Here is a 26,524-nt window from a genome sequence, read left to right as displayed (position 1 = left end):
GTAGCATTTATTTCCTGTGTAACTTGGCTGCAGGCTTATAAAAATGCATTATTTTTTTGGAGAAGTCAGAAGTTGATTTTTTTCTTTTTTTTTTCTAATTGAAAGAGAACTAAATAAATAACAGTTTCTGGCTTGGGCTCAGTGCAAGATAATTGGATCATGGTTTTGTACTTCCTGTGTGCAATGCGTTTTAAGTACCAAACCAAAAATCTGGGACGGGAGTAGCTTGCAAAGCTCTTCTTCAGTTGCAGACTGAACCAGATAGAGCACAGGCAGGGGGAGTTGGAGGACACAGATCCTTCTGCTGTCGACCTGCCTGCAGTTCGGGATGTTGACTGTTTGCAGCCAGTTTTGAAACGGCATACTTCTAAATGTGTCAAAGAACACTACAGAGATGTTCTGGTTTTGAAATGACATGTGTTCACTGTATCCAGACAACTCTTCAGAGTAAGTTCCTTTAAAAATAAATATGATATTTAGTTTATTGGGACAGTGGGGTTGTCCTGAACTTGTGTGATAGGATCTGAAGAGGGGAAACCGCTGCCCTTAGCACCTTTAAAGGAAAGCGCTCCCAATGCTGTAGGTGGCTGGCCATACCTACAGCTTGTGTGTTTTGAGGATGGGGCAAGGTAGATAATTTTAAAATGCCAGAAGTACCAGCTGTCAGCAGCCAGGAAAGGTGAAATACTGTGAAAGTAGCGCCAAGTACAGAGGGGGGCAAACCTCTTGAATAGGGAATGGGGCATCAAAGTTGTGTAGGCTTTTATAAAGAGACAATGCTGTATGACCTGCTGAGATTCCAGGCAGTGTCTTTCTCAGTTACTGTCTCTTCTAACTGTTGAGAAAAAGCTTTGAGATACGGCTCCCAAAGGTGAAGCAAAATGTGTATACGTTTATTGGTGGGGGTTTTCAAAGTCAGTGTGATTTTTTGAAGTGCATTGTCAGTTGGAGCAGGGTGAGGCTGCACGGTGTCCCTTAAGCTCTTGGGGTTGGCAGTAATGTTTTAAGGAAGCAAACGCTGTTCAGCCTTGCCCGGTCTGTAGCTTCCTGAATGCCACTTCCTCTTCTGGATCTGTTGGCAGGGCTGTAAATGCAAGTGGCACCACCCTCTCGAGGGTTTTCCTGGCTGCTGGCATGTCTGTATAAAAGCTTTGTTAAGGGTAGGGCTGGTGGGACAGAGCAAGTCTCTTGGCAAGCACAGGTTTTAGGACTGAATGTATTCCTAACAGGAAGACAATTAGCAACTTTTTAATAAGTACCTGTTTTAGAGAACAATGCAAAAGGTAAAATAAAAAAATAAAGCTTTTAATACAAGTAGCAATAATATTTAAAGTTCATCTTCAGATGCAGTGATTAATATGGAAACTTCTTAATTGCAACAGTTGAATTATTAATTTCTTTCCATGTCCATGACTTTAAGCTCTTCTGAAATCACATCTCTGGGTCTTTAGTGTTAGACTGTTGAACAAAAGCGGATGGGAAGATGCCTATCTTCCCATTGCACTGGCCTTCTAACCAGTCTTCATTCACTGGAAGATAAAAGTGACACAATTTTTGTCACCCTAGGGATATACAGGAGCATAATAACCTCTATGTGCTACAGACAGGCTTGACATAACCATTTTAAGGTTTTCTACTGATAAACCTTTTAGCCGTGCTAAAGCTTGGTAAAGAGAGGTATGTGGAGAAAGGGCCTGGGGAGGAATGAGGTAGAGACCAAAGCTGTAAGGTAAGAAAGAACGCACTGCCAGATGAAACTGGGGAAAGTAGACAAAAATAGAGACCAAGGGGCTTAGAAACTACTTTGAATAGAAGGCCACAGAAACAAAGCAAGGATCTGAGACCTTGGGCTGTCGTCTTCAAGATGCCAACTAAAGTGTATTTTTACCTGCTGTTCCATGTTTGTATTAAAAAAAGCAAAAAAAAAAAACCCAACCCAAAACCCACCCAAAGCAAAACCCTCTGTCTGCTACCCTGGATTGAGTAAAGTGTAGGAGCTCTGAAAACTTGCTGTGGGGAACCAAATAAGGTGAGAACCAACTTTTGGATGGGAAATATATATACCTCCCTGGGGTGGGGGGAGTCATCAATGTTGTACAGTGCAAAAACTCATCTGTACAGCAGTGGAGAGAGGACTACGATAGCTTGTGTACTGCTGTTGAAGCCTGCCAGCCAGCACAAATTAGTGATAGAGCTACATATAGCAAAGTATCGTAATGATTTTGCCTTTAAAACTATTCCTGATGTCTTGATTTCACTCACGCTCAACTGAGGAGGGAAACAAATGCCCTGGGCAGCGTCTGTACGTAATTCTTCACCTGATACGGGCTCACCAGCAGCTTTTTGCTGAAGCATGGTAACTTTGTCCTCCCTCCTGTGCATTCTGCACAGGCTTGAAAAGATCCAACTCAAAAACATGTTCTAGATCTTGCTGAGATTTAGTCTGTATTTAAGCCTCAATTCTCATAGAAGCACTGAAGACTAATATTGAAGAGGATTGAGGCTAATGGAAGATTGTACCCTTAAAAAGAAAACCAGCCAGAAAAAGGTGCCAGTTGAGAGGAATAGGAGTAGGAGCATTTTCCCATTGCGGGGGTGGCAGCCAAAATGAGGCATCTCCTTTAAAAGAATAAACTGCGATCAGTAAGCTTAAACACAGCTCAAGTGAAACTCTCCTGCCTTGAAAGTGTTTGGGGAAGGGGGTGGCAGAAATGGGGGTGTGATCCAAATATGTTGGAAGAAGTGTGTGTAACACTGATGCTTGGGTGGGAAGCCCATGGTAGAGCTGGAGGGGCTCTGCTGCTGCTACAGCACAAGGCCGTTGTGGTGGAAGAAGGCACTTGTAGAAAGCAATCTTGCAGACTTCAGCTCCTGCTTGTCTTGTGGCTCCAGAGAATTGCCTGGTAAGCCGAAAACCCTGTCCTTCAGCAGGAGCATGCAAAGCAGAAGCTAGAAACACCTCAGTAGGTTGGATTATTTTTTTTCTTTCTTTCACGGGGATGGAGCAAATTTGCCCTGTGAATCTGGAAACTGAAAGTGCAGTGACAAAGCTCTTAGCAACGTGGAGGAAAGCAACTCTCACGTGTCTTTGGGTTGTCCTTTCCCCTGGCTTCCAGCTGCCACCTCATGCTCATGCAATCTCTGCAAGCTTCTTTTCTAACCCATCTTGTACAGTGTTTGCATGCAATGCAAGCTTTCTCAGAGTGCCCTGTGGCAGAAATCTGAGCAGCCTGTCTTCCATCTAAATGTCACAAACTGCAACTTGCAGGAGAGCTTTGCTGTCAGTGAAGACTGCCTGAACCAGGCTGTTGCTCTGCAGGTCTGCAGCATGAACAGTTTGTTTGGAGGACAGGAGGGTTTGGGGAAAGAGATCAAAGTCCCCAGTGAGGCTTGTAGGATCCACTGAAGAACGTGCATCCAGTGTCTGACCAAATACCTGAGTTTTTGGCCTGACTGGCAGATGTTGGGAACCCACAACTTCCACTGAACTGAGCAGCAGCTGTTCCAGGTGCTCAGCATCTCGGGGTCAGACTCATGCTCTCACCAGAGCTGGGAGGTCCCTCCCCTCCCCTATCGCAGGAAGAGCAGGATTACCTTTGGATAAAATGAGTATCACGTCTCCCGCCTGAAATTCCAGGTCTTCAGGTTGGGTAGCTTCATAACTGTATTGGGCTACAACTTGGGTTGGTCCTGTCTCCTCCGGCACTGGCTCCTGCAGCGACTCCTCTGGTTTGCTGTCCGGTAAAAACCCTTCTCCCTAGGGCAGGAAATAAGCTGGTAAGGACGCCTTTTGGCTTCTCCTTTTTATTTGTACTAGGGTAAGAGACACAAGCCCTGCTTCTTCTCTTCACCCACTCTTTGCTCCTCTGCCTTTCATGAGGTCGCTGCCTTGCTTTGAAAGCCACAAGCCTGCGCTTGCAGCAAGGAAAGCAAAGGCAACGTCTGCTTAGGTTCCTTGCCGGGAGCGGGCAGAAAAGTTGGCCGCCACCACCAGCCATCACTGACCTCTGTGATGTCGCACCAGACTGTCAGACAGTTGTCCTTGCTCTGCCTCCAAGCCGCCTCCAGGTTATCCGCGCTCAGCGTCACCAGCGCTTGGCTCTCTGCAGACTTGTACCTGGGTGTGCACAGGACGTAGGGTAAAGGGTGGGAGCCCTGAAAACACAGCTCCTGCAGCGGGCAGCACCTCACCTCAGCTGTGCGTGCTCGGGCTGGAGCTCCAGTTTCTTGCAAACCAGGTCCAGGAGCTCTGTGTAGGAGAGGCCTGGCTCGACTTGCAGGGCGACTGTGTATTTGTAATGCACCTTGAGGATGTGGGGGCTGGAGATGGCTGCTTTGGCCTCCTGCAGGTGGTAAACTGAATGTCAGAGCTTGCGTGGCTTGGTGAGGGCAGGGAGAGGGGACCGGGATGTGGAAACTGTGGTCGCTTCAGTCAACTCTGAGCTGCGGGGTGTCAACTGGCTACTGGTTGGGGAGACTTCTCTGCTAGCATGTACAGCCTTTGGTACTTCCCTTGGGGCAGGTCAGCGGCCGTGCCACCCAAGCTATGGTTGGATGTGCGCTGGTTGGCAGCCCTGGGCTCGTCCCAGGAGAGAGCGCAGTAAGAGATTAGGCACTTGGTAACTAAATTTTGGCTTTCAGGTGACCAAATTCAAGGTGTGTCTACCCTCCAACCCCCTCATGCTTTTTTTTGAGTTGGGTTTGTTGTATTTTTCCATCTCTCTCCCCAGCGTGAGCTTCTGATGTGCTGACCCTGCCCAAGAGCATGTGCATTACAGCCAAGCTCTCTCCTTTTTCTCCCTTCTCAAATGCCGCTGGTCAACCAAGGTGAGAGTCGTACAACGGGTCTGCTGACAGCCCCGGGTCCACTGGGGAGTGGACCTGGAGGAGAACTCACAAAAAGCAACCCTAGTCACCTCTTTGGGTCCTGATGACCTGCTGGTCCCTAGCTCTGTTGTGGTGCTTTGGACAAGCTCCTGAACAATGAAAACCTGAAACATTTCCAGGGCCATGGTGCTGGCAGGGCATGCCAGCACTTTTCAACATGCAATAAATGCAGATTTGTAATGCCAACAGGATCTCAGGGTCTGCGTTCATGAGATGTTACCTTTGCTGCGTCTCTCGGCTGCGTTGCAGTAGCAGGAACGTAGTCTGTGGAGGACGAAGGAGGTGGCTGAGCAAGTGGGACAGAGTAGGCCTTGCTGCTCTGTGCCTAAATACACATTCAGATCTCCTGCATGCCTTCTCCTCAACACCCATCATGATCTGCAGCAACATCAACCAACCCCGGAGCCAGCAGTGGTCCCTTGAACGGATGCAGCATCAGCTGCGATGGGCTTCATCTGTAAGATTTAGATATAACCACCGAGCAGAGGTTTGGGCTCTGTGCCTTCCCTCTTACAGGGATGGGAGCTTTAGGGGTGGGATGTCCTTCCTGGGTGGACTTAACAAAAAAAAAAAAAAACACAAAAAACTTGAGCTGCTCTTTGCTGTTCTGATCTCCCTAGGTCTACACTGAAAACCAGAGGCAATCCCTGTCCTTCTCTGGGGTTGTAAAGCTAAATTCAGACCTCCAGGTAGGGTGATTTTATGCCAATCCGTTGAATTCTCTTCACAAGGATGTGCTCTCCATTTTGTCAGTGCTTTGACACGACTGTGCTCGTTATGGGAAGAGATGGAGCTATGCTGCTGAATGTGGTCCTGCTGCTAGATCTGCAACGGCTTTTGGTGCCATAAAGATGCTCTTTGAGGTTGTTGGGTGCCTGACCTGTTTTCCCTTAACTCCCATGAGCCGCAGCCATCTTCTATATCAACTTTACCACTGCACCGCCTACAAGGCTGTGCTGCTTGGGACATGAGCCCTGTCCTGTCATTAGTGGTCTTTCCCACCATCGACTGGCTCAGGCCCACCTCAGAGCAGGGGACTTGGCAATTGGTTGTCCACATATTCCTGGGTTTTTTTGGCAGGTTGGCCATCGGTGGCCAAAATAAACTGCAGCAGGTTAACACCTGTGCAGTACAGTCTCTGCACAGTGGTATTTTCTACCCCAAATGTGTTTTTCCTGCAGTGGTGTGGAGCTTCTACGTCTGAGCACCGCGTGATGTTTTCTGGAGAGGGCAACTCACAATGCTTCTTCCCAGCTCTTTGTTTGAACTCGCATTCTCATGTGTCCAAGACACACATAATCCCCAGCTTTGAACAGTAATTTCGGACCGTGCACCTGAGTGCTCCTGCAGCAGCGCAGATACAGGCAGCAGAGCCCTGTTTTGGCTTCCCAACATCCTGAAACAAGTGTGCTGGGGGCGATGCAGTGGCCCTAGTGCCCCAGGCCTGGGACATGGGACACCAGGTAGCATCGGCCAGGAATCCCTTTCCCAGGGCAACGAGAGCTCCTTCGAATCTAGCCCAGCTCACAGCAGCACTAGAATCATCGGAGGTGCCCTGCTCTAAGGAGAAACCTGTAAGGAACCTTCTACTTCAAGACTTGGACAAGTGGGGTCTCTTGCCCCATTCCTATCCCAAGGTCCTTTTTCCGATTAGTCGCTGTGCTAATTAAGAGCATGGAGGGACTTGCTTTCCTTGGGGACCCATGTGCTCTATTTTACTCAGTACTTCAGCTGCTGTCTCTGCTTCTTGCTTTAATGTCTCCCCATCCTGGGTCCGGGAACAAGATGGAGATAAGCCCTAGCCCTGGTCTGAAATCATGAGGACATGGCACCAAGGAAACCATCTCAAACTTGCTGCTGGGTGTTTTGCCCCTAAGGCACCCCCATCCCTTCAGCTCCCCCTCACTGACCTGGTGCTGGCCGCCGCGGCTTCTCTGGAGCGGCAGAGCTGGGTGACTCTGGGATCTCTGCTTCAAGAGGGGTTTCTTCCTGTGCCGGATGGGGAGAAGGTAGTGCTGTCAATCCCACCCTTCCTAAGGGAGCTGGGGTACTGCTGCCTCATGGAGCCCACTCTCCAACCCCCTATTTTCCCAAGGCCTGTTTGGAGTCTTGAACCGGGGAGGGGTGACTTTGCTACCCCTTATCTCCCCAGCATTGCCAACCACCACCCAGGGGACCATCAACACACCATCTGCCCAGATTTTGGAGGTCTCTGAGCTCGTGTTAAGGTGACCATGAGCCAGAAGGACCAACTCCAGCATTACGAGGGGGAGGGAGTTGCAGGTATGGGTCCTGCTGGAAGGCCTGGAATAGGTGGTGGGTGCATGTGTGGGGATCTGCTCTCCCCAGGACACCATCTCCTCCTGGGATTCCTCACCTGGATATGCAGCTTGTTCTGGAGCTCCACAGGCTCAAGGTAGTTGCAGGGGACGATCCCTTTCTGTGGGGGAAGGAGAGATGAGTGGGGATTGCTTGGCAAGGAGGCAACCCACTGCTGGAGGACACAACTGAGCTTGTCCTCGCCCTACCCTGACTGCAGGAGAGTCCCTGAGGCTTGAAGGTTAGTTGCTGCAGGTTGGATGGGTTTCACTGAGCCCTGTGGTTTAAGCCAGGGTGGATGTAAGGGACTTAAGTCAGAAACTCAGTTGCTGATGGCAAGGCTTCGCCCTGCAAGTCCTCTGCAGAACCCCACAGCATCTGCCCCCTCCTGCCAAGCACGTCCCGGTACCTTTCCGTTGAACATCACTGTAGCCCAATTGTCCTTCTCCTTCTTCAGGACAAAGACAATGTTTCCCGGCAGGACCTGCAGCTCCTCAGCGGTCTCGGGGATGAACTCGTACAGGACGCGGTGCGGCTGCCCTTTGAGGGCCCTGGGTGCGGGAGCAGCAGACAGGTCAGGAAAGCAGGTGACATTGTTTTACTTTGTAGGGGGAACCCAGACCTCTACCTCCATGTTTCTATGATCTGTTCCCAGTCCCCCCTGAGTTTTGGGTGCCAGTGGACACTCAGCTGCGATGGTGCAGGATGGGGTTGGACCTGGCTGCGTGGGTTAGTATCATTGTCCATCCTTCATTCAACTTACGTGAGGATTTCTGGAGTCTTGGGCCTGGGTGGGGGACCAGAGGCCTGCCAACAAGAAGACAAAAAGAAAATGATCAGTAACCTGGAGGATTTCAGTTGCTTTGCAGAAATGTCCTGCAGCCTTCTACCATGCCTGCCATCACCCCTACACAGTTCCTTCCTCCCTGGGCTGGTGTCAGGTCAGACAATTTGAACCTAAAGGGAGTTTTCTGCTGCTTTGCAGCTGGCTACAGTAGGTTTTCGGCTCTCTGCCACCCTGATGCATAAAGCAGCTGCCTTAAGTGCCATGAAGAATATCACTGGCTTTGCTCCTTCTAAGGAGCAGTTTCCTGATTCTTCCACCTGTGGCTGGTTTTCAGAGACAATCCTGTTTTCACTCTTGATTTTGGGTTGAGCTCACAGAGTGTTGAGATCAAGGATTTGAGATTTGAGCTGGTTTAAACTAACTTGTGCTTCCCTGTATTTTCCCATTACCCTGCTTGTAAAATCCCATGCTGTAGTGCTTTATGGTCTCTCCTGCCGAGGTAATTTAAGGTCTCTGGCTTCTGAAGAAGCTACTTGAAATAGGCCTGACTCCTGTAGCAAGGTGTCAACACTTGGTTGCATTGAGAAGAGCATATTTTATCTTGTGTAACGGTGCCGTAGGCTGCAGCGGCTGCACTTCCCTGTATCCTTCCAAAAAGCTCCTGTAAAAACTCTCGAGCGCCTTTAGAGATGGGAAGATGCTGCTACATCATCAGGAAAATGGCACGGAAAATGTAAGGGGCTTCAGGAACTGGGAGGAGGATGGAGAATGAAGGCAGAACTGCTTTTGTTTCTCCACTCAAGCTTAGACAGAGATGATGGAGAGAGCAGCTGAGATGTGAAGGCAGTGCCCGCCTCCTCCCCACAGCAGTAGCAGAAAGTTCACAGTGGAGATGCTGCTATTTGCTCCCTACTGTGAGCCAGAGCCCTCGGCAAGCTGCGAGATGATACCCATCCCCACGTCCCCCTGAACTTTCACTGGTGGTGCCTTACCTGTGGTTGGAGTGGAGCAAATCCTGAAAAATTGTCCTTGTCCACCACGGATGCCACCACCTAGAGCCAAAGACAGACAGGTTAATGACTTGGTGCTTGTAGACCTCTCTTAGACCTCTGATGTCCACCCTTCTCCTTTGCTGTTGGGCAAGCCAAAGTCCTCAGGATGCTTCAGATTCAAGAGGGGCTGTGATTTTAGGCTAAGCATCTTTGACTACAGGCTGAGTGCTTCTGGCACCAAAGCTCACCTCTCAGCTGTGGTAAGTTCTTAGCTCTTAGCTTTGTTGTTACTGTGGTTAGAGCCATTATAACCTAAAAGTTTCCCTTTATGTTTTAATCACAAATGTTGAAGGGAGCCAAAGTGTCCAGCTCAAGCCTTTACCTCCTATAGGTGACTTTAAACATAATTTAGAAAATTCCTAAATGTTTGTGTGCATGTTTCTGGGCTTCCCCTGACACCCAAGGAGCTGCTTAGCTCTTGGTCGTCACATTCCCCAGTGCCTGCACAGCCAATGGTTCCCTTTCTGGAGGAGTGCTACCTCCCGGGACCTGAGCTCAAGGATGATCTCCCAGTGCTTGGATTTTGCACACTCATGGGAGAAAAGCTTACTCGCTTCTCTGAGCTGAAAAGCTCCTTTCAAATGGAGCAGGGGAAGAGCTGGAGGTCATTTGTGGGTGTCAGATGTTAAATAGCTTCTTTTTCCCCCTGAAAAAAATCTTGGCTCGAGTTGAAGCTCCAGCGGAACCTTTCCAGCTCGTTGCTGACTGACTGTCCCTTATGTCTCACTAAAGAGAGAAACTGAAAATAGGCCATGCTCTGCAGAAAAATGCTTTTAGCTCCTCTATTCTTGCAGAGTCCCTGTTCCCCATGAGACGTCTATGTGCCACCCCTCCCTCCATGCCTGGGAGGATCCCTGAGGCACGAACCAGCCTCATAGCTCTGGCTGCCCACCAGGCAGCAGACAGCAGCTCAGAGGGGTGGTGAGAGGGCGGTCAGCAGCTCTCCTCAGCCCACAGGCTTGTCCCAAATAAATAAGATGCTTCTTTCTTACCATAGCCTTTCCCAGGTAGTCCTTCTTCTCCAGCTGAGCCACTTGCTTTTCATTTGGTCTAAACAGCTTCCCTGCAGGAATGGCCACCAGCTCGCAGAGTTTCTGCTTCTGTAGCACAGAGAAGTCATAGCACTCTTCAGAGGTGAGAGCAGGGACTGCTTAATGTCCCATTCTTTCTACCTCTGGGGTTAAGGTCTCGCTTCGTAAAATCAAAACACCACCGTGCCAGCCCAATTTAACCTGATCTTCCCGTCCCGTCCCTGCCTCCCCAGTGACCCAAAGCTCTTCCCACCAACTCATATCTCACTATGACACCCACATTTTGGTCAGCCCACTGTGGTTTTCTCCTGCTCTGCTAAAGCCAGAGGTAAAAGGCTGGTATTTTTCTGGTATTTATCTCACTCCTCCCTGTGGGGCTGCTGTGAGCAAACATGATGGCTGCAAGACCTGCTCCTCCTTACCAGGATGGCTTCCATTGCCCTGTCGATCTTGTTGTGCTGGGGCTCACTCTTCATACTCATGGCCAGTGTCAGGTACTCCTCAGCTTTCTTCCAGTCCTCCATTGTGGCGTACACCAGCGCGATGTTGTAGAGTATCTGCCGGAGGGATGGGAGCAAGGAAATGAGCTTTTAGAGCAGCCAGACCATGGCCAGGAGTGTGGCGAAGGAGAGGACAGCAGGGTGGTGGCACCACACAGAGCACTGCACCAGTTTGCTTGCTTTTTTGCAAGGCACAAAGAGAGGTTGGCTGTCTTCTTCTTAGATTTCTTGAGATGGTGAACAACCCTTTGGGATCAAAACTGCTGGCCAAGTCTTTCTCACCTCGCAAGCAAAAAGCCTGTACCGCAGCCCCAGGATCTTGTAGTCGATCAGCTGGTTGCCTCGCAGCTGGGCCAGTGCCTCTTTGAAATCTTTGATGGCATCTTCATGGCTGTGGAGCAGAGGACAAGGACATCACCACCTCATGGTGGCACCCCTCGCAGGTGCCTCTAAGTCTTTACTTAAACTTGTTTGAGTTTGGTTGGGTCTCTCCTATCTCCTTGTAGTGGTTTTGGATACCCCAGGGGGAAGAGAGATGCTCCAAGGTTGGTGTTAATCCCAGGACTGAACTGATGATGAACAGGAGCCTGTCCTACCTCAAGGGGTTGCAGTTTGGCCCCGGGGTACCAACCTGCCTGGGACCGTCCTCAGCCAAAGGCTGGCATCTCCGCAAGTGGCAAAAAAAGAAACTTTAAACCCTTCCACTCACTTCTGCCTCCGGTAAAACACAGTCCCCCGCTGGAAATAAGCCACTGCTAGGTGCTTGTCACAGCCGATGCTCCGGGTGAATGCCTGCATGGAGGTAGGAGGGGGACAAAAAAGGGGTGAGAAAGCTTTAAAAAAATGAGGGTGTAGAGTGGTTATACCTGTTCTGCTTTAGCTCAGTGGCCTAAGCTGGGCTTTGGCCTATGGCTCCCTACAGCATTGGGCACTGGATGGTGGAGCCTGTACTAGGCTCCTAATTTTTTTGAGCTGGAACCATCTGCTACTGCTCGCTCAGCAGCTTAGTGCCCTGCTGTCACATCTGGGAGGGAGAGAGTGCAAGCAGCAAGCCGTGCACCTCTTCTGCTGCTTCACCTCTGATCCACCGAGAAAACAGGTCCAGCAGGAACAGCCCAGGGGTGTCACACTTCATCCCCGCTTTAAAAGGCCCTGAATCCTTCCCTTAGTCAGACCACGGCCCTTAATTCCTCCCTTTCCCAGCGCATCTGTCTGTCTGGCAGGTGCACGTGCAAACTCGCTGGTGCCTGTGAGCAGAGTAGTGACTGTAAGGACTGTACCTTACCTCCTCCGCCTCGGCCAGCTTCCCCAGAACAAGGTGGATGCAGCCGATGTTAAAGCAGATTTTGGCAGGGGGGTTCTGGACAGCCATGAAGGCGCCCAGGGCTGCCCTCCATTCCTTCCCGTCCGCCGCGCACACCCCTTCTTGCCACAGCCGGATCGTCTCAACCAGGGACATGGCGCGGTGGGAACGGCGTTTTGCCCCTCTCCTCGTCCTTCCCGCGGTGCTGCTCAAGGCTCTCTCTAGCTCCCTTCTGCCCGTACTTCTGCCTTCCCTGCTGCCTGTGTTGCAAACCTGGCAGGAAGTGGCCTCGCTCACGTCAGTGAAACAGCCCCGGGATGGGGAAGTGGGGCAGAGGCTGCCTCAGCCGCGGAGAGTTTCCACGCGGCGCTGCCTTGGGTTGCACACCAGCTCCTCTCTGGCAGCAGCTCCTCGCCTCTTTGGGTTTTCCTTCTCCGGGTTTTTCATGAAAAGCCATGGATTTTGTCGGCTGGGTGGTTGATCAGTCAAATTTAGGGTTGCAAAGCCACAGGGCGAGCGCTGCAGCCGAGCCCCTTGTGCCCTCCAAAGCGTGGTCCTCGATGAAGGTAGTTGCTAAATAGTTCCCACAGGCATCTCCTGCAGCTGGGCTGGGGCTGTCCTGCCTGCCTGCCCAACCCAGAAGGCGAGGTACAGCCCAAGGCACAGCCTGGGAAACCTTTTGTCCTGCCTGTCCCCCCACGGTGTTGCCCCAGTGAGGAGCTCCGCTGCTGGGGGTGCGTGGAGCTGCCCAAGGATGGGGCTTTGGGGGGCAGCGGCCGTGCCACGCTGGGCTCCGGCAGCGGTGGTTAACTCGTGCTCAGCCCAAGGTCACTTCTGTTGAGGTGTTTTATGGCCAACAGAGCGTAACCTGGCTCTGGAGCGCTGTTGGGAGGGTAGGGGGACACTGAGCGTGTGGTAGCTCCAAAGGCAGCGACGACTGGGGTCTGACCTGCTGACTCAGAAGGTTTGGAGCTGGGTGCTCCACACGTGGTTTCAAAGCAGGTTGGGAAGTACTTTGCCTCTGCCTCATCTACCAGTGATGCTGGTGTTTTGTAAGAGCTTAAAATAAGTCAGGAGGACTTGGCCCTCGTGCATTTACTCACACTTCCCCAGCAAATTACGATGCCAACAGCACGAGGGAGACTGTGGAGGAGGCTTTTGTTTAACTTCTGCTCAGGAAGAAAGCCAAGCCACTGAAGAGCAAGGAGTTGGTTTTCAGTCAAAAGTAGGACGGAGTACAACCTTGGGCTCTCTTTGGTTCTCCAGTTGTAGGTGTGCCCTTGGCATTCCTGTGCACCCAGCTGGCTCCCGTGGGCTTCCTATGGGAGCATGGAGGAGACTCTCCTCCATGGAGGAGCTCCGGAAAAGCGGAGGGAAATGCAACCAGCGGAAGTGATGCTGAAGGAGAGGGGTGGGAATAACAACATGGTGAGCGTGAAAACACCCGAGACGCCTTTTCTCATTCCTTTGGGGAATGGGAGACCCCAGCTCATAGGAAATGGTTCACCTTATTGTAGGGATAATTTTCTGCTCATTTAATTATCTGAATTGGCACACCAGTAGGATCAGGTTGATCCCAAAACTGGTACAAGGGGAGCTGGAGGAGGATGCGAGATCACCCCTGTGACAAGTGTTTTTCCTTGCGTTTCACAGAAGGATGGGATCTGAAAGATGCAAGCGCAGCAAATGCTCAGAGCAGCTATACTTCTGCTTGGTTATTTTTAATGTAGCATTCAAGGAATTTCAAAGCTGCCATAAACACAACCCATCTAATAAGAGTGAGTCTCTTGTTCCCCTTTCTCTTATCAAGTTGATTTAGTAGGCAAACGTTTCTTCTACGATAACATCCAAGAGGAAGTAACAGCGATGGTGACATCTCCCATGGGAGATTCTTGGAATCTGGCACAAATGCAGATTGCCAAGAGACAGGTAAGATATACATAGAAACGCCCCAAATCCAGCTAAGGTGCAGCAGTGATTTTTAAGTTTGTACAGCAACAGTATGCAAGATTTTATCATCATTTGTGGAGAGAAGAGACCCCCAAAAAGACTGATCTGTGCACTAGGAAACATTACACATGAAGAAAGACCAAGGGGATTGCTGTTGTTTGGGAGATATGTAACACAGGAGGAATGGAGGAGACTGAGCATTTCCAGCTCCTTCCCTGGAAGGCAGGTCTGAGTGCTCTCTCTGCACAGGACCCGAGTTTTTGGCTCACTCCCTTAACAGTGGCGGGGGGTGAGGCAGGATCCCGAGGCAACTCTTTGGCCAAGTGATGGGTGACTCGGAGCCCAGGGCTTGGCGGGGGCCGCAGCTCCGGGCAGAGGGAGAACAGCAGTTTCTCTTGGCTGTTACAAAAGCAGGATGTGACTGATAAAGTGCTGTTGCCACACATCCCGGTCAAAGGCAAAGGCAGCGGTGGGAGGTTTGCAAGCGAACCTCAGAAGTGTGCTGAGCCTTCCTAGTAGAAGTCTGCAAACGCTGTCCCCCTTTGAGTAGGTCTGATCTGTGTGTAAAGTATTTTTCATTGAAGGCTTCCTTCTCATAATAGGCAGGGAAATGCATTTTGCAAAATTGATTTGTTTAGGGTTTTTTCTTCCATGCCCATCTTCCTCTGTCTTCCTCTTAGAAACCTGTTGTGCCATATTACTCAAAGGATTAAAAAACCCCCTTGGAGAAAAGAGGTAATTTTTTTTTAATGTAAACTAGATTTACTTTTTACCTTCCTGTCTATCAGTTAATAGGAGAGATGCCTTCCTGCAAATCTTGCACTACTACCCCCACATCGGTGCATCTTCTTTTGGCACATCCCTGAACGCAGATGCAGAGGATGTATACGTTTTGTAAATGTTTCTGAATACATCATAGCCTAGCCCGAGGGGAAACCGGAGAATCTTAAGATCGCTCTTCTTGTTGCCTTGGTTTACCTAATGCCACCTAGAGGTAGCTGACCTGCTTTGACATCCATTATTTTGGAAAATATTTTTCACTTCTCTGGGATTACAGCTTTTTATTAATGTTGTTGTTTTGTTCTTTTAAACGAGGATTGATGGGCCTCTTAACCAAATTTGGACAAACGGAAGGCAACAGAGAAGCCAGACACAGTCATTGGGAGAGCTGTAAGGACTGAGCCATCACCGCACGTGCCCAGGAGGCTGAGGCTTCTGTATGCACGTGGGGTTGAAACCTGGACATCTGTGGTCTCTGCAGCAAGGCCAGGTCTACCACTTTGCGTGCCCAGTGCCTCCTGTTGTTGTGCCTATGTTCTTCTGCAGAAGTTAAACAAGAAAAAGCATCCTAGGAAGGAAGGGAAGGAGGGCACCAAACGGTTGAGGGGTAACCACGCCAGTTCCTGTTTGCGCTGAGGCCGCAACGACATGGGGCACTGTGCCCCTCGCCGGCCCCGTGGGCGATGGAGCGAGACAGGCGGGGTGACAGGGCTCTGCAGCCCTGCTCAGAAAGGCACTGCTGCTCCAGCTGCAACACCGGGCTGGCTGCCCATGCCTGCCTGTGTCCACCACACGTGGCAGCTGCAGCTGTGCAGGTCTCTTGACTGTCCTGGGGAAACCGAGGGAGCAGGAGGCGGGATGAATGGAAAAAAGGCTTTTACGGAGGCTGCCTTCTTACTGATTCCTGAGCGAATGTGGCGCATCAGGAACGCTTTGGTCTGAGCCACCTGAAGGCACTAGCTCTGCTTTCCCAAAGCAATGACTTGGGTAACGAATATGCAATGCCCTTCAGATGTCAGAGTGCTCAACACCAGGTTTCTGTAAGCTGGGCCCTTCAGAAGTTCAAGCTGAGTACATATGCCATAAGTGATGATGTAGACACACACAGGACAAGCCCAGGACTGTATTTGTCCTTAAATTATTATTAAAACAAACAATTAAATGTTTAATCTTTTGGAGCTGGGGCAGGCAGAGACACAAATAAAAGCCCAACTGTGAAGTCGAGTTCTGCTCCACACAACAGCCCTGCTAGGCCATTACCCTTTTCCTTCTTTTGTTCTAGAGAAAGCATCTAACATTAGTGGTTGTAAGGATCTTGCTCTCTGGCTACAATTTTACCATAGGCAGAAACATCTCTTAGTAGTCCTGGTTTGGATCATTTTTTGTTGTTCAAATATCTTGCTAAAATAATCTCGTCTTTTTCAGTTGGATGAAGCTGTGCATGTATTGCCATTACACACAGGTACAAATAACCACTAGAAAGGAAGCCTATCAAGAAAAATAACAGAAGGCAAAAGTTTTAGGGCTTGCTTTTTCATTGTTGTCCATCCTGGAACAGCAGCCTGCTGAAACTTCAAGGCATTTCAGACATCAAGTAAATATTCAGTGACGATTTATTGTCTGGTCTTTATTATTATTACAAAAAAAAGCAGATATCAAAAAACAGCAAAGATTTCACAAGTTCCCCAACAGTTTTACACAACTGAACTGCAGTAAAATGGTGAATGTAAAACACATGTATTTCAGCCCTGGCCCTAAACCTTCAACGGTGATCTGTGGCCTGGGATGCTCTGGGCTTTACTAATTCTTTTTAAAGTAGTCCTCTTTATTTTGGAACCCAATTCGCCCACTAGCTAACATGCTGTGGCACAATGCAACAGGAATGTCAACTGCCTGGTATCCATTAAGACCCTATACATCCAGAAAACAAAATACGGGAGCTCTGCAAGGATGGCGTGGATGCCACTATGCGTTTCTCAGATTACCCCAGGCAGCCTCTGTGTTGTGCTTGACAAAAATCAAATCACTTTCCAGTTGCTGAAAGGTGATTTGCTGTGTGAAAGCTGCTTTTTCTTCTTCTCTTCAGGATCTTTGCTCCCCAAAATAAAAAGAGTTCACTGGGCTGGGCTCCAGTGTAAATGGACCATCAACCTTTTAAATTCTACCATCCAAACTGCGTGACGGACAACTGCGTCCCATTGTGACTTTCCCCGCTGTGGACCCAGCATTTGACTGACCACAAGGAATCTGAACAGGCCGTGAGATGTGAGGTTAAGGAAAATACTCAGTGCTCTGGAATGATAATTGGGGTTGGAATGGAGCCTTTGCTTTCTGTCCTATTAACGGGTGTAGGTTCAGAGGCTGACCAAAGGAAACATGGTCCAGTTACCTATATTAATAGCTGCCCCACTTCTCAAAATATAGATCTTACATCAAAACACTGCTTGGCTAGCGAAAATAATTAAGACATTGCCCTACGTCCCTCAGCATTTGGTTGGAAAGTCAGGTCCAAATCTGCCATAATTATACACAAATGCAAATCACCCTAAACATGAAGTTGTATATGTCGTTATACGTGTCACTGAAATGTCCGCGAGTACCAAATATTCCTGTTAGAAATAAAATTGCACCTTCATAATTTTCCAGAATTTAACAAAAAAGAGATCACGATATGCGTTATTTGTCAGGTATGAAAGAAGCAGCAAGAAGGCAAGCTGAGAGACAGGCGCTGCCCACAGGGCAGCAATGGCATTTGGTTGTTTGGGTTTTGTACCAGCACTTCCCACGTCGTGGATGGCAGACAACCACCAGCTGCTGGATTTAAACAGTTTTCCTGGCAGTCAAAACACGGACAATGGACCCTACTCCGCCAGCAGCCAGGGCCTGAGAAGAGAAACACGGCAATTAACACCAGGTCAAGGTAGCTACAGGCTGAAATGACTGCTGATGAGAAAGGCTTCCTGACTGTACTTCAAATGAGCATCTCCCCACTCTTTACATTAAAAACAACTCTCACACTCAGGATGCCACAAAAGGATGATCGCATTTGCTTTGAAGACAGTTATTTAACAAGCTTTTATTTCCCTGCATAACCAAGTCGCAAATTTTGCTTCCCTCTAGGAAGGAAATTCTACTTCCATCCTCTTGAATCACTGGATTGAACCATTTTGTTTGCCTCAGCCTAACATAAAACCAATTTTTAACTGTAAAATCTTTACCCAAGGAATCAGAAGTAGGCACGAGCTCACACGACCGTACCTTCCTCACAGTGTGAAATATGGCACTTCAGTTTTACCAGACAGAAACGCAGTTCTTATCAGGCTCCGTGAGCATGCCTTGGCTCCAAGAACCTGCTACCACGGACAACCCAGGCAAGAGCATGCCCTATAAACGCACCTTCTCATGCCACTGCAGCAGCACGGCGCTGCTGTTGTCTGAGGGGCTCTCAAAGCCTTTGTAGATGTACTTCATTAGCAGGTCAACACCGTTCTTGTCCAGCGACTGCACCGCCTTCTCAATATCGTTGGCTTTGAAAGAGATGAGGACCTTCAGGACAATACTTTCTGCACGATCCTGTCAAAAAATAAGGAGGGCAGAGATACATTCACTCTCATATAAGGTGCGTTCAAATATTACTTGTCTCTCCAACAAACAAAACTAGATTTTTTTTAAACAATTCTAAAATCTGTTTGAATAGGGCAGTTTGTGTACAAAGCTTGTGATAATAATGTATAACAGACACATCCTCCCAATGATAAACAGCATAAAGGAGTTTTACACGTTTGTCCTGCTCTAGGTTTTCTGCCTCTCTGCTTGTGTTTGCAATTGTCCACCTATTAAATGAGGTTATGGCTAAATAATAAATTTTCATATCGAAACTCAAGGTCTGGCAAATTCCAAAAGAATTATAACAATTAAGTACTTGACTGGCCTCCCTTGTCTCAGAGCCTTTCCCATGCCTTTGTACTGTTTAATGTGATGCAATTATTTTATCCCACAGAAGTGCCATTGGCCAGGCCTGGAAGAGGTGAATGCTGGAAGCCACATATTCTCAGTACAGTCAACTTCTGTTCCACGCACACTGGATGCAAACTGGCAGCATTAATATTTTGCATTAATAACCATTTGGAAGTTGACCTGGATGTCATTTCAGGCCCAGGAACGTGTGTGGCATGATTACAGCAGCAGATTAGCCATGTAATCAGCAAAAAGCAGCTCTTCCTGTTCATCCATCTTAACTGAGGGAGGATGAAAGAAAAAGGTCTTGGGTTTGTTGGACTTTTGGATAATTCCATTATACAAATACTTCAAGCAGCTTCCTTCTTCAGAAATTATGGATGTTAGTTTTCTTGTTCAATTTAATATCCCATAGCCGCTTGGCTTAGCGAGACCTCACATGAAAAGCTATAAGTAAAATCATAAAAGTTCCATGAGATCAACTAAAAAAGAAGCCAAACATCAAAATTCAGTCACTCTGCTCTCTTCAATTCCACTGCCTTCAAAGTGTATTCTTAAATACATCCATATAGATCTAATGGAAACAAGTAATTAATGTGAGGACAAAGCTGTTCAGTCTTCTATACAGCACTATCTGTAACAGATAGCTGGATCTCAAAACCCTGTAAAAACCCTCAGGAAAGGGCTAGGGCTAGGTGAAAAAATCTCCAGCGGTGGCCTGATGAGCAGCACAGAAACGTGACCATCAGGCTCTCTTCAAGCAGGGAGTACAGACCTCTGCAGGCACCATCTGGGCAGCTCCATATCTTATCTGCCTCTTCCTCTTGCCGCTGCAGTCATGAGCCATTCAAGGTTTATTCTGGGGTGATTCAGAAATACATGCAAACAGTATGCTCCTATATTCTGTCACAGGGGGAGTGCTTGCGTGTTCTGAGGTTTTAACGTCTTAATTTTGATTGGCTGCAATAACCATCAGTTCTTCCTTTTTTGTAGGTTCACGATCTGGCTGTGCTAGCAGAGTTTCATTACTCAGAGGTGACTACGGCAGTTGTGGTTCCTTGCTTCTTCAGTACCGACTACATCTATGTGCTGCCAGGTCTGGATCAGACATGGGCACCTGGTGATGTGTGGAGTTAGTTAGCCAGGGCACAAAATACACCACCAGCGCACCTAGGAGAACACACGAGACCTGATGTAGCACCAGGTTAAAGGTGTGTGGACAGATGACATCCAAGCTATGGTACTTTAAACGAGATTAAAACACCGGAGGTCATGGATGTTTTGACACTGGGGAATACCCTAAAACCAGCTTCGTTGGCTTCCTCAGTACACCTGGCAGGGCGGGGGTTATAAAAACAGGAAAGGATTTTTAAGGAGTGACCCGTAAGTGATTTAGTTAATTTTTCACCTTCACTGCTTGGTTCTTTGTGTTGATAGGAGGGTTCTTCAGAGCTGCCTGTAGTGCAGCCATCATGTTCCCTGTGCCAGATGGTTAAGGACTAGACACCATGTATTTGGAAGTCAATAGAACCAGCTCCAGGACAGCGATACTTGTAGCTGGCTTGTGCGTGACTGAAAATACTCAAGGTTCAGTGGATGCAACGATTCCCTCAACAGATAGCATAGACTACAGTGTAAGGTAGCAATTATTAGGCCACCTGAGGAAGGAGCAGCACCAACAAGACGCTGTACAGTTCCGATATTGCAGAATACCTCTTGGGCCTTTTGTTGAATGAGGATCCAAGTAAAAGAAATTATTCTCCATCGCTTCTGCGATTTGTAGCCCTCCAGAACGGGCCTCAGCTCGGCACATCCACCTCCACCAGCCGCCGCGGCAGCAACCCAGCAGCGGCCGGTGGGAAAAGCTACTGCAGGAGCCAGCCAGCCAGCCCAGGAAGCCGGCAGTGGCAGCGGGCAGACGGAGCGCTCCTTTCCGCCACAGGAATCCCCCCTCCTCCATCCCTCTCGCCGCCCGCCTCCTCCCCCCATAAGACACCTCCCAAGCACCGCAGCCCCGGGACACCGCCGGCTCTGCCCTGAGAGAGGAAGCGGGGCCGCCTTCCTCCTGTCAGCCCCGGCCGCCTTCCTCCTGTCAGCCCCGGCCGCCCTCCTCCTCCTCCTCCTCCCTCTCAGCCCCGGCCGCCCGTCAGACTCTTCCCGCCCTCCTGTCAGGACTCTGCCGGCTCGCCCCGCTCCGTCCCCCGGCGGGAGCGCCGGGCACGGATGCTCCCATAAAAGGCAGCCCCGGCGGCACCGGCCGCCGCGCCCGCTCCCCGCCCGCCCCGCGCCGCGCCCCCGCCGCGGCCGCTCCTGACGGGACTTCTTCCCGCCCGGCGGCGGAAGGATATTGCCGCAGGCACGAGTCCACCTCGCCCTCGTCGGGCCCCGCTTGCCCGTCGCCTCCTTCCTCCTCATCCACGAACTTGTTCTCGTCGTACTCGTCCACATCCACCCGGCGGAACCGCGCCGACGACACCGTGTGCTTCGCCATGGTCTCGCCGCTCCCCGCCGCCGCCGCCGCCGCCCTCCGCTCCGCGCAGGCGCCCTCCGCCCAACCACCCCCGCCCGCCTAGCCCCCGGGGCGCACGCGCGAGGCGGGGGGGGGGGGGGGAGGGGGGGGGGGGGCGAGCGCCCCGCGCAGGCGCGCTGAAGGGACGACCTCCCGCCCGCGGCGCGAGGGGGCGCAAGAGGGAGAGGCGGGGGCGGAATGGCGCGGGGAGGCGAGCCGCCATTGGTTGGCCGCGGGCCGCGTCATTGCCGTGGGCGGGGCCGGTCGGTCGCCACGGTTACGGGTACGCGCAGTACCGCCAGAGCCGGCGGCGGGCGCGTCTGGCCCTCGGCCGCCGAGAAGGTGCGGGTTTACCGTCCCCTGGCAGACCGCGACAGCGCGCTCCCTGCGGACCTGGAGGCAGCTCGCGATGCCATGCGGGATCGACTTGGGTCCCGTTTTCAGATGGTACGAGCGAGGCTGGGGCCACCGCCCTGTCCGGGGCCTGCTGGGGGTGCGAAGCAGGGTTCGCACAGCCTGGTGCCGATGTGGGGTGTGCCCCAACCAGGGTTTGGCTCCCAACCTGGGAGCCCCCGCTCAAACACCGCTCTGTTACCACAAGACTCGAAAGATAGCGTTGGCCTTGTCTTTCTCGGCAAAAGAAAGTAACCACCCCGATACTACAGTGCAGGCAGCTTCTCGTGATGGTGTTAGTTAGCTTTTTATCAGAAAGTGCGGAATGAGTCTGATTTAATTCAAGAAAGCTTTTCTAAAAAAGCGCCTAGGTGCCGTGAAAGTAAGGGACCTGGCAGATGCTAGCGCAGTTCCGCCTCCCTTACATCCTAAGAGACTCAGAAAAACTGTCGAGCTTCCAAGTGGGATCACCTCTGCTGAAGCGGAGGGTGTTTAAGGTCACACTGGGAAGCAGCCTCCTTTTTTTTTTTTACTCGCACACGTAATGGCTGTGACCACAGAAAGAGTAAAAAGGGATCAGAAGCACTGCTTCCAAATTAGCCAGTGTGTTTATTCACAGTTGACATTACCTGGGAAGGAACCACCACTTGCTGGGGAACAACAGGTTCTTGACTTCAGTTGCCCCATTCTTTAAGACCTTTAGTACAATAAAAAATATAATGAATCACAAAGTGAAAACACTGCTCCAAATGATAGGAACTTCTTCAAGTGACGCTTGGACTGTAAAGATCTGTTATCTGTATTATCCTGTTAGATATTTCTTACAAACTAGAAAATCACACAGCTTTGTGAGGTTCCTCTTAACGGAAGGCAGCAGCCCTAGGAAAAACAAAAACCATGTACGCACACACAGATATATATGTATATAAGCCCCCCTATTATTAATGAGACAGCTGGTGGGAAAACTTTGCTCATATATCAGCCTTACCTGCAGAACCACCTTCTTAATAGAGGAGGAATTTAGGATACGTCACGTGTTCCACCAAAGTTGCCTCAGCTGGGAAGCTACAATCCGGCTGTAGTTGTGGTTGTAGCTTGTGGACTGTTTACATATTTCTGGTAGAAATTGCCTTAAGGGCAACAAATAAATTAATCGCAGGAGGTAATCAGAAGAAACTGAGGTTTTGGGTTTACTGCTCTGGGTTTATGTTTGAAAGGTATAGGACTAAAATAAAAGCATGTTATCTTAATAATCAGTTATTTGAGACCCACAGTTATTCTGTGGGTTAACTTTTGTAGGAGATGACTTTATTGGTGGGGGTTCTTTTTGCCACCTGTGATCTCAGTTTTACAGCCTGAAAGTGGTTCGATTTATATCATCTTCAGAGTAGGTGTCTGCTGCTTGGAAACATTTCAGAATTATAAGTTCCATTGAATTATTCCTTTGGCATTTTAAAATGCCTTACGATATTTTTAGGTCTGGGGTATAGATGTTCCCTCTGAAAGGGCAGAAAAATGCCTGGGAAAAGCACCAAGTCTCTTTGAGACATTGGAGGTAGCAGACTGCCTTGCATTGCTTGGAAAGGCTGTTGGGAGGCCAGGCTAGGAGATGAAAAGGCTTTTAAGCTCTGCTGCACAGCAGGCTTTCCCTGCATCACTTGTGGAAAGGCTTCCCTCAAATATGGTTTCATTCCTCTTAAGCTGTTAATTTGATGTGGATTTTGTTCGTCTGCTAGGGTTCTTGATGGCGGAGCTGGGTGATAAAGGGTTGACCCTGGGATGCCGTACACAAAATTGCAGAGGAGATAATGCTGTGCCGCCCCAGGCAGTCTCTGCAGAGTCACCCGAGGCCACAGGCTGGAGAGGCTCCGCAAAGCTTCCCGGTTCCACACAGCTGCGGGGAAACTGTCTTCAGTGTGATAAAGCTGAGAAAAATAGATGCAGAGCGTGATGCCTGGATACTTCAGCAAGAAGTTGTAGATTTTACTTATGCAGCAGTGGTAAGCCTCGTTACAAGGAGAGTAATTTGAATAGAGCGTGATGCATCCAATGTTTTCATAGGCATCTGTAACTGCATCCAGATAACCACCCATCTCAAACAGCATAGACTCTGGATGGTTGTCTTGGTCAGTACAGTTTGTAGCATGGCCTTTTTGGACTACTCTGCCCGAGAAACTCCTCAGTTCGTAGAAGAGAAGGTGTTTATTTCGGAGAGTTGTGAGAGTTGCTGTTGATCTGCATGGGAAAGCAAAGACCTTGCAAAATTCTGCGTAAGGCAACCTCGCTTCTTCACCAGTCCGTATGTGGTAGGGACACTTAGCACAGGTGTGGTTCTGTCTCTGCCAGCAATAGGGCTTTACCACAGTCCCCTGATTTGTCAGATATTCTTGGAAAATGGTTTTCTCTCCCAGATTCATGTTCTGTTGAAAAATCTCCCTGTTTATGTGCTGTATAGCTGACAGTCCTGAGTGAAAAAGGAAAGCAATATTTTAATTCAGCCCTTCAATTTGTTTTGCACTTAAGCTGCAAAAATAATAGCGGATAGTCTCTTCAGAAATATACTGAATCTTGTAGCAGCGCCTAGAAACTTGGTTGATGACACAGAGAGCAAAGCTGTCTTGCAGCCTGGGAACACTTTTAGTTTTCACAAACTAGCCTTTTTGCTAAAAACACGAGTAAAGAATATTTCTCTGGCTTCTCTGGCTTCCTCTGGCTTTCTCTGGCTTCCTCTTACCCTAGACAGAAGAAACTGCGTAATAAAAAACAGCCATGTTTTTCAGGAATTGATTAGCAGATGAGCCTTATGCAATCTGGCAAAACAAACAAGGCAACACCAACAAAAAAAAGGCATAATTACCATCTCAGCAGCTCCAGCTCAGGGTAATAGTAATTATTTATCTGATTTTCTTCACTGGCTTTTTAGAATAGATTCAGAGTTTCCACTTTAGTGATATTGGAAGCTTTTTTTTTTTCAAAATTATACACTGAAGAAGAGAGTTACTATTGCCCCTCCGGTTTTGGCAGTTCAGCTGTAGAGTGATCTTTCCCAAGTGCGGTAAATTCGCTCTAGTTGTAATGGTGACGGCAGGCAGGCTCCTTTAGTTGTTTACAGGTGCCAAGTGCTAGGAGACAAGAATACAAACAGGATTTTCTTTTGTACGGCCAGCCACCTGTGGTAGTTAAACTTCTGTTCTTTGCCTGTCAATATTAGTTTCCTATCATCAGTGATTAAGTTTCCTTTGTTTCTTTAGTGCTGTTTTGATACAAGGTTTTTATAGCTGAAGGATGGATGTTGTTCTAATGACTATGTTACTGAATTTGTTTCCAGGTGATTGTTATTTCTGTGTATGTCTGTCTGTTGTGCCAGCTGGGTAGAGAGCTCCTGCTGTACTTCTGCGCTCGTACACAGGCAACAAGGTTGTCCGTTCTCTAAGAAGTTTGTGTGTGTCCCTCTCCGAGGCTGTAATTCAAGCAAGCAGTGGGCCATTTTGTGAGTAGGCTACATTATGCCTGCTCTGCTTGGACAGGGTTCCAGATGACTGCAAACACAAATTTTGTGTAGACGAACAACTCCTGACTCCAGCAGATAATTATTTTTCTTCACTGCTGCTCTAATTGAGCTACTCATCATCCCTGGGTCTGGTTTAATTCTGTTACTACTTTTCTGACTATGTACAACTTTTCCATCTCCATATTTTATTACAACTCGCTTCTGTATTCCATGTTGTTTTGGCCTCTGGCTGTCAGGATTTAATTTTCTTCTTAAATTACTAATTTGATTCATTTGCTTTGTTTTCCACTCCTGACTCTATGCCAACTTCCATGTATTTTCCTGTGTTGGAGCTCTTTCCTGACCCAGGCCATTGTGCCGTTCTCATTCAGATTACTTCTAAAGACTGGCTTCCTGACATCAGGAATGCTCTACTTGTCATTTTTTTGATGTTTCTGTACATTTTTGACGTTCAGTTCTAGTCTATAGTGTGCATTGCAACATAATGACGGCAGCAGCGTGTCTCAGAAAATGAAAAATGTGTTTTCCACCTGACACAAAAAAAGAGCAGGTTTGAAGAAGGGAGTGTTTTTCTTTGTAGAGGGATGTTAGGATAGAGCTATCACCACCTCGCCATTTCTCCTGTAGGTTGCCAAGATTATTAAAGACAATTTAAAAAGCTGCAAACATAGGGCAAGGTTCCGATTCCTTCTGTCTCTGCTGGTATTTTTGCAGAGCTGGAATGGCCGCATGATGGCAATGTTGCACACCAGAGATGTATCCCATGTTACGCTTGTTGATCGAGGCAACGGCTTGAACTCTTGTTTCAGTGTGTTTAAACGGGTGCCACCAGAGACACTTAAAATGTTATATCTCCCCCTAAAACTTGCCCTTTTTTGTTTGTGTGCTGGTTTAATCTGATCAAAACCTAGAAAATATTCAGCCTTCTCAACTGATAGTGTTACAACCTTACAGGATGAGAGTCAAATCCCTAACTACCTAGTTTGATGGATTAATCGGAACAGCGTTCCCACAACCCGAGTGCATTTCTGCGTGTGCTGCACCAGCCTTAGGCTTCTTTGCCAGCACTGTCCTGGTGAGCCGGCTGGGGCTCGCAGTGACCGGGGCTGCTCGCTCTGCCTCTGCAGGCTCCAGCCTTCCCACACGTCTGAATCCTCTGCCAGCTCTGACGAGCAGAGAGGGCCGGGGAGCAGAATCCCGATGAATCTGTGAATATAAATGGCAGAGGCTTCTCATTTGCCATGTACGTCAGTCCCGTAACAGATCGTTTTGGGTGTGCAAAGAGGAAGGATGTTTACAAAAAGTGCAAGTTGAGCAAAATGGAAGAAAGCTGACCATTCATCATGTTCTCAGAATGGACACGTCTGGTTTACGAGAAAGCAGAAAGTTGTTTTTTCTTCCTTTTTTTCCCCCAATTTTTCTAAAGTAGAGAAAAAGGTGCACATGTGTTACACAAGATCTCTTAAACTGATGAATATATATGCATGTACATATGGATGTGCGTGTATGTATACAGCTGTGTGGATTAAGTAGCTAATGCGGGCA

At 48.9% G+C, this 26,524-nt stretch overlaps 3 protein-coding genes across 4 annotated transcripts; all 3 read right to left on the bottom strand.

The window, feature by feature from the left end:
• Positions 1 to 1,232: 1,232 nt before the first annotated feature.
• NCF2 (neutrophil cytosolic factor 2) lies at positions 1,233 to 12,134 on the bottom strand. 2 transcript variants are annotated; one of them, XM_049807498.1, is made up of 15 exons: positions 11,862 to 12,134; positions 11,286 to 11,368; positions 10,859 to 10,967; positions 10,499 to 10,633; positions 10,038 to 10,145; positions 8,986 to 9,045; positions 7,970 to 8,013; positions 7,616 to 7,757; positions 7,265 to 7,327; positions 6,794 to 6,876; positions 5,466 to 5,479; positions 4,192 to 4,357; positions 4,006 to 4,117; positions 3,595 to 3,757; positions 1,233 to 1,529 (listed from the first exon to the last, which is right to left on the bottom strand). In XM_049807498.1, the coding sequence occupies exons 1-15, from the start codon at positions 12,033 to 12,035 to the stop codon at positions 1,432 to 1,434; spliced, it is 1,554 nt and encodes a 517-aa protein (XP_049663455.1). In that variant the 5' UTR covers positions 12,036 to 12,134; the 3' UTR covers positions 1,233 to 1,431. The 2 variants fall into 2 exon arrangements, with proteins under 2 accessions (XP_049663455.1, XP_049663454.1); XM_049807497.1 differs by lacking the exon at positions 5,466 to 5,479 and adding an exon at positions 5,108 to 5,151 and having other exon boundaries at positions 4,192 to 4,343; positions 6,798 to 6,876.
• A 4,070-nt stretch (positions 12,135 to 16,204) lies between these two features.
• Positions 16,205 to 21,113, bottom strand: ARPC5 (actin related protein 2/3 complex subunit 5). The gene is made up of 4 exons (XM_049808650.1): positions 20,915 to 21,113; positions 19,975 to 20,047; positions 18,006 to 18,182; positions 16,205 to 17,492 (listed from the first exon to the last, which is right to left on the bottom strand). The coding sequence occupies exons 1-4, from the start codon at positions 21,055 to 21,057 to the stop codon at positions 17,430 to 17,432; spliced, it is 456 nt and encodes a 151-aa protein (XP_049664607.1). The 5' UTR covers positions 21,058 to 21,113; the 3' UTR covers positions 16,205 to 17,429.
• Positions 21,114 to 22,904: 1,791 nt separating this feature from the next.
• On the bottom strand, positions 22,905 to 23,885 carry APOBEC4 (apolipoprotein B mRNA editing enzyme catalytic polypeptide like 4). The gene has a single exon (XM_049808602.1). The coding sequence runs from the start codon at positions 23,883 to 23,885 to the stop codon at positions 22,905 to 22,907; it is 981 nt and encodes a 326-aa protein (XP_049664559.1).
• Between the last annotated feature and the right edge of the window lie 2,639 nt (positions 23,886 to 26,524).

Source organism: Accipiter gentilis, chromosome 8, assembly GCF_929443795.1.
Source record: "Accipiter gentilis chromosome 8, bAccGen1.1, whole genome shotgun sequence".
NCBI lineage: Eukaryota > Metazoa > Chordata > Aves > Accipitriformes > Accipitridae > Astur > Astur gentilis.
The sequence above is the reverse complement of the archived record's forward strand: the minus strand, read 5'-3'. Positions and strand labels throughout refer to the sequence as shown.

Bases quoted from the DNA above. Each gene is read 5' to 3' on its own strand.
- NCF2 (XM_049807497.1), bottom strand. From the start codon at position 12,035: ATGTCCCTGGTTGAGACGATCCGGCTGTGGCAAGAAGGGGTGTGCGCG. The intron at 10,634-10,858 runs GTGAGAAAGACT...TCCCTCCGGCAG, and splicing joins ACAGGCTTTTTGCTTGCGAG to ATACTCTACAACATCGCGCT. The intron at 7,758-7,969 runs GTAAGTTGAATG...TCCCGCACCCAG, and splicing joins AAGACTCCAGAAATCCTCAC to GGCCCTCAAAGGGCAGCCGC.
- ARPC5 (XM_049808650.1), bottom strand. From the start codon at position 21,057: ATGGCGAAGCACACGGTGTCGTCGGCGCGGTTCCGCCGGGTGGATGTG. The intron at 20,048-20,914 runs ATATCCTTCCGC...ACCATCTGGCAC, and splicing joins GTGGACTCGTGCCTGCGGCA to AGGGAACATGATGGCTGCAC. The intron at 18,183-19,974 runs GTGAAAAATTAA...ATTTTTTGACAG, and splicing joins CAAAGAACCAAGCAGTGAAG to GATCGTGCAGAAAGTATTGT.
- APOBEC4 (XM_049808602.1), bottom strand. From the start codon at position 23,885: ATGAATCTGGGAGAGAAAACCATTTTCCAAGAATATCTGACAAATCAG.